Source organism: Belonocnema kinseyi, chromosome 9 (genome assembly GCF_010883055.1).
Source record: "Belonocnema kinseyi isolate 2016_QV_RU_SX_M_011 chromosome 9, B_treatae_v1, whole genome shotgun sequence".
Lineage (NCBI taxonomy): Eukaryota > Metazoa > Arthropoda > Insecta > Hymenoptera > Cynipidae > Belonocnema > Belonocnema kinseyi.
The window spans coordinates 106692194-106701406 of NC_046665.1; the positions used below are offsets into that span (position 1 = coordinate 106692194).

At 25.0% G+C, this 9213-nt stretch overlaps 1 protein-coding gene across 2 annotated transcripts in view; it reads left to right on the plus strand.

Annotated features, from left to right (window-relative positions):
• LOC117179506 (E3 ubiquitin-protein ligase SIAH1A-like) overlaps positions 1 to 8949 on the plus strand; it is a 31070-nt gene extending 22121 nt beyond the window's left edge. For both annotated transcript variants that reach the window (XM_033371375.1, XM_033371376.1), the window contains exons 3-5: positions 5057 to 5266; positions 5383 to 5625; positions 8299 to 8949. In XM_033371375.1, coding sequence (XP_033227266.1) covers positions 5057 to 5266; positions 5383 to 5625; positions 8299 to 8463 — 618 coding nt within the window. In that variant the 3' untranslated portion in view covers positions 8464 to 8949. The remainder of the gene's footprint in view (positions 1 to 5056; positions 5267 to 5382; positions 5626 to 8298) is intronic.
• Positions 8950 to 9213: the final 264 nt, after the last annotated feature.

Genomic DNA, 9213 nt, shown 5'->3' on the forward strand with positions numbered 1-9213 from the left:
GTACTTAAAAATTCAATGTATGGTAGAAAGTTGGTTTTTTTTTCTAGTTGAAAATTCTCTTATTTTGTTGAAAATGTCATTTTTGTTAGAAAATTAATCTTCTTCGTTGAAAATTCAACTATTCCAGTTAAAGATTTATCATTCTCCTATAGTGGAAAGCAGGTCTCAGCTAAACAATAGAGTGATAGAAAAGTGAAACAGGCACGTTCGAGGTATCTGTTTACATTATTGGATGTAAACATTCCTAGCGATAAAATTGCAGCGATCGTGCCGAATTCGAGTGGAGCTCATTTATGGCTTTTAGCATTTATTTAATCTTCAAACAGTTTAATTATTAAAACAATTTTCATAAATGGCCCTTCTTCAAAGAATAAGTTTAATTCATTATGTTGCGTTGTAAATTTACAAGAACTATTAATTATTTTAACAATTTTTAATTAAAAATTAAAAGTTTAACTTTTTCTACGAGAGAATTTGTTCACGGAGTCAACTAACCTTTTTCTATGTTGCTTTACAAAAGAACTGATAAATATTTAAACAATTTTAATTAAATAATTAAGAGTTTGCCCTTTTTCCTACGAGTCAATTTGTTTACGGAGTCGACTAAGAAAGTCGATCCGTTGACTCTGTTGTATGTTTCTTTGCAAATTTACAAGAACTATTAATTATTTAAACAATTTTAATAACAAGATTACGAGTTTTTGAACCTTTTTCTACAAGTAAATTTGTTTGCGGAGTTAACTAAGAATGTCTATTTTTTATTCTTTTGTTTTTGCTTTGCAAACTTACAAACACTTTTAATTATTTAAATAATGTTAAATACTTAAAGTTTGGACTTTATCCTACGAATCAATTTTTGTTCGCACTAAACTAAGAATATTTATCCGATGACTTTTTTATATGTTGCTTTGTAAATTCACAAAAACTATTCATTATTTAAACAATTTTAAATAAAAAATTAAGAGTTTGTCCTTTTTTCTACAAGTCAATTTGTTTACGAAGTCGACTAAAAATGTCTATCCGGTGATTCTTTTCTATATTGCTTTGCAAATTCACGAGAACTATTAGTTATTTAAACAATTTTATTTAAAAATATAAGAGTTTGCCCTTTTTCCTACGAGTCAATTTGTTTACGGAGACGACTAAGAAAGTCTATCCGTTGACTCTGTTGTATGTTTCTTTGCAAATTTACAAGAACTATTAATTATTGAAAGAATTTCAATTGAAAAATTAAGAGTTTGCTTTTCTTTCTACGAGTAGGCTTCACTTTTTCACCAACACTATCTAAAAATATCTTTTCGATGATTTTTTTTTCTCTGTTGCTTTGAAAATCTACAACTATTAATTATTTAAAAAATTTTTATCAAAATATTTATAGCTTGGCTTTTTTTTAAGGAAGAGGCATAATTTGTTTACGGAATGAACTAAGAATGTCTTTCGATGATCCTTTTCCATGTTACTTTGAAATTTATAATAATTATTAATCATTCAAACAATTTTCATAAACATATTGAGAGTTGGGTATTATACAAATTTGTTAACGAAGTTAACTAGGATTGTCTTTGCGATGCCTCTTTTCTAGGTTATTTGTTAAATTTACTAGAATTATTAATTATTAATTATTGAAAGAAGTTGCATAAAACATTTGGAATTTGGCTATTTTATAAAGAATAGGGTCAGTTTTTTACTAAGGTTTAGTTTCAATGCAGCTACATACGAGTTTGCTCGAAGTATTCGCATTCGCCTAAACGTTTTATCCGATGACAGGAAAACTGCAGAAAACCACCTCCCGAGTTTAGTCTGGTTTTCAAAATTCGAGTACACAATCCGGTCTTTCGTCACATATGGTACCCATGCGGAGTCGTGTATAAATAGAAGTTATTAAATTAAAAATGATTATCGTGGTATTTTCTTGAACTTAATTTCCAAATAGAATAATTACAATGAAAGTAGTGGGTCGCATGCGTAAGAGCTTCTAGTGTAGTTGAAAATTCATCTCTTTAGTTGAAAATTATTTTTGTTACCGGAAAATTTAATTATTCAATTTTTGAACAACAATTTATCTGCTTTAAATAAAAATTCTTTTTTTTTGGTAAAAGGATATCTTCCTCGTTCAAAATTGATATTTTTGATCGAAAATTCAATTATTCTACTTCAAGATTCATGTTTTCAATTAAAAATGCATAACTTTCCTTGAAAATGTAGCTATTTTTTCAATATTAGTTCGTTTTTCCTCTTTTTTTTTTGGTTGAACATTATTTTTTTGTTTTAAACTGGAAATTTAATTATTCCAATTGAATGTTCCATCATTTTAGTTGAAAATTCATCACTTTGGTTCAACATTAATGTTTAAATAATTTCTAGTTAAAAATTTATCTTTTATTAGTTGAAAATGCAATTAATTGGTTGAAAATTGGTCTGGTTGTAGTTGAAAATTCATCAGTTTGATATAAAATTAATTTTTTTTACATAAAAATCGAAATATTCCATTTTTGGTTTAACACGGATTTTTTTTACTTCAAAATTCCATATATGGTAGAACATTTATCTTGTTTTTTAATTGAAAATGCGTTAATTTTGTTAAAAATTTCTTTTTTGGTAGAAAATTCATCTTCGTTGAAAATTCAACTAATCCAGTTAAAGATTGATTATTTTGGTTGAAAAATCATATTTTTTTCTTTAGAATTCAACTATTCCAATTGAAAATTTACCTATTCCATTTTTGGATGAATATTGTTTGTTTTTTTTAGTTGAAAATTCAACTATATCGTTGGAAATTCATTTATTTGGTTGAAAATCGTCTTTTTTCGTAGAAAATTAATCTTTTGGTTAAATTTCATCAGTTTTGTGGGAAATTAATTTTTTAAAATAAATCATCATTTTTGTAGAAAATTAATTGTTGTGACTGAAAATGTAACTATTCCATTTTGGTTTGTAAATTGATCTTTTTTTTTGTTCCAAATTCCACTTTTTTTTAAAATTATTCTTCTTTAGTTAAAAATTCAACTATTTCGTTGAAATTGTCTTTTTTGTTAAAAAATTAATCTTTTTGTTTGAAAATTCATCTTTTTTGTTTAAAATTCAACTATTCCAGTTGGAAACTCATCATATTATTCCAAAATTCATCATTTTATTTTTTCGACTAAAACAGTTATTTTATTAAAATGCGGAAAATAATTGAGATCTTTTAGTCTATTGTGTAAGAAATATCTTGTTTAGAAGAAATCTTACTGCTTAACCATTTTTTATTTTAAAATATAATTGATCTATTGTTAATTACAGAATAAATAAAAAGATTTCAAGGCACTTTTTGTAAATTATACCAATTATTTTATAGGCTGCAATGAACAGACTTTAATATTATGAATGATTCTATAATTTTTTTAATTCTTTCCGGTAATATAGCATATTAAAATATAAGTTTTTTTTATATAACTTACAAATTATGAAAATAATTAGTTTAGAATTTCGATGTTATTTCAGCTTCAGCATTACACTAGGTTTTTGAATGTACATCTAATTTTAAAAGCTTAAACAATATTTGTTAAGATTGTAAAACATTTTAAAGAGTTTAAACGATTTCAAATTTTGTTAGAAGATTTCAAAAGATTTCACAAGTATTTTAAATATTTCATTGATTTTAAACTTTTTCAAATAAAAAAAAAAATTTCAAAATATCCTTTTTAATATTCTAGTTTTTTTATTATTGTTTTTATTTCTTAAAAATTCATCCTTTTAGGTCGAAAATTAAATTGTTTTATTCTTCTTTGGATTGAAAAAATTGTATTAGTTGGTTGAAAATTAATTTTTTTAGTTATCATTAGACCTGCTTTCTAACATTAATTTTCTTGATTGCAGATTCTTTCATTTTAGTTGAATTTTTTTTTAATTCATCTATTTCGTTAAAATATTCATTGTTTTTTATTTGTGGAAAATTGATCTTTGTTAAAAATTCGTCATTTTGGTTGAGAATTAATCTTTTTATGATGCAAGTTCAAATGTTTTTGTAAAAATTCAAGTATTTTGTTGAAAATTCAAATATTTTAATGAAAATTAAATTCTGTGGTTGAAAATATATCAATTTTTTTAAATTTCTTTTTTTGAAACTACAAATATTAAATTTTTCATCGATAATTCATTTTCTTACTTGAAATTGCAACTTTCTTGTTGAAAATACAACTTTTTTTCAAGTTTATAATATTTTGTGTTGTTTTTTTAAAACTATTTTGCTCTTTTTGTTAAAAATTCATCGTGTTATGTTAATAACTATTTATTTTATCAGACAAAAATTGAAATATTTTCTTGGAAACGCATTTTCGTTTGGTTGAAATTTAATTTTTAAACTGCAAATTTAACCATTCTATTTTTGGCTAAAGATTGATACTTTTTAGTTAAAAATTGAACTATTAGATTTTTCATTAAGCACTTTTGTTTGTTTTTTTTGCTTATAAACTTCATTAGTTGTATATTCACCTCTTTATTTAAAAATTTGTTTGCCCTTTTTTTATTATTAAAAATTAATTTCTTATACACCAAATAAATTATTTCATTTTTGGTGGAAAATCAACTTTCTTTAATCGAAAATTCATATTTTTGGTTTAAAAATTCATCTGTTTGGCAAAGAATTCGTGTTTTTGGGTTCAAAATTCAACAAGTTGGTTGATATTTTTTTCGCTTGTAATTGAAAAATCTTGCCCAGTTGAAAATTCGCATTTCTTGGATGAATTCAACTATTTTAAATTAAAATTCTAATCTTTTTATAGTTGAAATATGAAAGATTACTTTTTTGAAAGGAATCTGTATTATCATCAGAGATGGTTACCATCACTTAGCACCTTTTCAGACAAGATGGAAAATAATTTTTTTAAATTGCAATTACATTTTTATTACATTTTTTCGTTGAGATTTTTTTTGGTTGAAAATTCAACTACTAAGTTAAATTTGAACAAAATGATGAAAAATACCTTGAATTTTGTTCCTAAAAATTGCTGGACAGCCTGTCCAAAAAAGGAAATAAGATTTGAAATATATTTATTTTGCATCCTCCTATTTTTAGTCTTCGCTTTTGCAACCACCAGTGGAACGTCAAATCGTTTCAAATTTTACACAAACCGAAGAACCTGAAATTGCACCCGAAATTAAATTGAGTCATCCATTGGCACCGAAGGGTAAATTTCCTTGTCGGATGGGAAAATGTGAATTTGATGACGGTCACTGTCGAATGTTAAATCATCTCAGATACTGCCACAAAGATAGATTGTGTGAGGTAAAATTTTCTTTTTCACCTTTTAAAATGTCCATGAATTTTAAATTGAGAAAAGGTTTGATTTTTTCCTGTTTCATGGACAAGTATTTATTTCGAAAAATGTATAAATATTTTAGAGCACGAGCATTGATGGAAAAATTTACACTCGTCAATGGGAAATGGATCATCTCTCGAATATTGAATTTGACTTAGCTTTTTCTATTCCCGAAATGGGAATATTTTTCTTGATCACATCGATTGATTCCAGTGGAAATTTCATGGGAAATGTGCAAATGGTGCACACCAATAACGTAGCGAAGGAGTTTAACTGCAAGCTGGAAATGAACGGAAATCATAGAACTTGTAGTTATGAAGGATTCGTAAGTTTCGAATTTCAATGATTTTCTTTTTTTTTTTTAATATTAGGAATGAAAAATTAAGAGGGTGGCTGCTGTTAAGAGAAAACTTGGAAATCAGGAAATTTGGTTGGTTAGGGAAAAATAAGGGATTTTGAACAAAAAAATGGAGAAAGTCTGAAAAATTTCTGTGCGAAGATTTTTTTTCTTAAATCAATTTCATGACATAGAGTTTCTATGGTCATTTAAAAAATTGAAAGGATCCATGTATTCATTTTTCCGTCAGTAAACTAATCTATTTAATAATTTGAAGAGATATTTAATAATTTTAATGACTTGAGGGTATTTTTGAAAATGTCAAGAAATATTCAAGAACATTCTTCAATTGATTTCAATAATTTGGAAGGAATTTAAAATATTAAAATTATTTTATGGTATTTTAAAAGATTTCAAGGAATTTGTTATTTCTTGAATAATTTAAAAGGATTTCAAGAAATTCTAAAGGATTTGAAATATTTTAAGGTATTTTAAAAAGGCATTTTCAATTGAATTTAATAATGTGAAAGGAATTAAAAATATTTAAATTATTTTAGGGTATTTTAAAAAGGCATTTTTAATTAATTTAATAATTTGGATGGAATTAAAAATATTAAAAATATTTTAGAATATTTTAAAAGATTCCAAGGTCCTTTTTATTTTAAAGTTCACCTGATTTAGCAGAAATTAAATATTTTTTTTTAATAAAATGCAACTGTCTGGTTAGAAATGAAGCCATTATACTATTTTCTTCAAAACTTAACTATTTCGTAGAAAATTTACTTTTTGTTTTAAATTAATATTTTGGTGTTGAAAAATGAACTGAAATATTTTCTGGATGAAAGTTCCACTTATAAAAAAAATTCGGTTTTTATTACAGACTCATCTGTTTTAGTATAAAATTGATTTTTTTTTATAAAACTGCAACTACTTGGTAGAAGATACAATTATTTTGTTAAAAATTCATCCTTTTTGGTTGAAATAATTCGTCTTTTTGAATTAAAAATTCAATTTTTTCGTAAAAACTTATTTTTTTGTTACAAAAATTCAATTTTTGATATTATACTGAGTTAACTGGAATCTTTTTTGAATGAAAAGTCAATTTCTTTGGGTAGAAAATTATTTCTTGTTAAAAAATTCATAGTTTGATCGTGAAAACTCGACTAAAATCTTTTTCAACCGAAAATTGAACTATTTTTTGAAAATTTTTCTTTTTGATTTAAAACTTCAACTTTTTTATAGAAGAAATTTTATTTTTTGTATGAAAATGCACCTTCTTGGTTAAAAATCGTTCTTTTTTGCATGATAATTCAACTTTTTTTTTAAACATTTGGTTGAATAGCTTTGTTAAGAAATCACTTTTTTTTGTAAAAAAATTTTTTTTAGTTTGAGATTTCCCTTTTTTGCGTAAAAATGCATTAGTTTCGTGGAAAATTAATTTTTTGTTGAACAGTCATATTTTTTGTTTAAAAATTGAATTTTCATAAAGAATATTTGTCTTCTGGTCTGAAGGTTGAATAATTTAGATAAATTTTTATTTATTTTTTTAGTGAAAAATCTTTATTTATTGGAAATTCGCCTTTTTGGTTTTAAAATTATTTTCTTTTGTTGTATAAATTTCATTCTTTTTTTTTTTATTAAAACATAAACTATGACACTTTTTCGTTGGCAATTTGTCTTTTTAGGTTGAATATTCAACTATTATGTTAAAAAATCAATTATTTTCTTGAAAATTCCAGCATCTTGTTAAAGAGTTATCTTTTAAAGTAGAAAAAACTTTTTTTTTATTTGAAATAAATTAATACATTTGAAAATTTTAAATTTGTATATGAAACATGTAATTCCTTAATATGTCTGAGCTAGAAAATAATTTATATTCAACCACTGATATAACCTAACAATAAAAGTATTGTTAAAAATCATAAATTCTTAAAAAAATTTTAAAAATTCTCCTACATTTGGTCATATTCTCGGTTATATAACCTGAACTTAAATTGTCGGAAATTTAGAAACTATCCTTCCTTCACTTTTTTATTTCTTCTTATTTATTTTAATCATTATCAATCCACAAAAAAATTCGTAGGCATTATTTCAATGTTAATGAGTTTTTTTTTCCTTCATATTTTCAAATTGTTTTAAATTCATTTTTTTTAAATTCACCTTGCATTTTTAGGACTGGCATCGAATTATTTTCTTTTGTCTTAAATTCTTCTAAATTCATTTCAGTTTTTTACGGAAATCAATGGCATGTTTTAAAATTATCATTTTTTTTCAATTTATTTGAATTCTATTGATATATTTTATTCCATAGGGACTTTGAGGCGTGCAATTTATAAAAATTCTAAATTTTTCAGTTTAAATGCATTTATTTTTAAATTCTTCAATTGAAAAATGTGTATACTTTTCACTATATAATTTTAAGTTATTGATCTTGAAAAATGTTTGCAAAATAAGAAAAAATTGGGACATGACCGGGAACTTTTTTCTCTGATTACATCGGCCATCCTGAATTTCGAAAAAATAAAGTTTTTTGACCACTCTGAATTAACTGAAAAATATTTCAACGCTTTCTAAATTTTAATGGTCCCAATGTATGAAAATGTTAAATCTACGTAATTTTTTTTTTTCGAAATTCTCAATTTTTAATATATATTTTTACAGCCTCGTTCTTGTCGAACGCCTGCGGACGTTGCTTTTAATAACAGCCTACACATATCATCGCAAGATATGCGTCGAATGGCCGATAAGAGAAACAAAGTAACCTGCATTTTTACTATAACGCGCGAAGAAAAGAAAAATATTCCTGTTGAGAAAAATGCAAAATAACTTGTTTTCTTCTGTTAATTTTTAAGTATAATTGCCTCGACAGAGGCAATTCGACTGGTTTGAATGGTACCTTATTATTTTCACTTTAAATGCGAACCAATTTTACAGGAAATAAGTTCAAGTCAAAGATCCTGCAAGTTTTTTTTTATATGCAACAGTTTAATAGTGATAGTTTAAAAGCTGCTCATGTTTAATGCATTTATAATATTATAAACATTGAATTAAATATTATGTGCAGGCTCTGGATTGGTTATATGAAAGAAATTGTTTAGTTTGTAAGTTTTTAATTTAAGGACAAGATTTTTCAGTAATAATTACCATACTGTAATATACTTTTTCATCTATAGTTCCTAGTAGAATTTAGTGTTTAGCGTTATATTGAAAATGTATTTTATGACGACTGCGGTGAGACCTTTTCTACTTTTACATTCGAAATTTTTGATTGTAAAATTCAGGGAGTGATAAATAAAAAAGCGATTTTTGTAAGACCGAGGAATTTTTTGCCTGGCATAAAAATTTGTAATTTTAGGGCTTTTTTTAGGTCAAGTAGTTCAATTTTTTGTAAGCAAAAGGGGCCTTTTACGAAAATATGTGATGAGAAGGAGATTTTATTTGTTATTAAACATTTTTTATATCATGTAGATACGTGGGTAGTTCAATAAGTCCTTAGAATGACCAACAGATGGCGCGCGAATCGCTCCAAATCATCCGTTTTCAGTCAGCACCACTCCCGACTAGATATATGGTGCA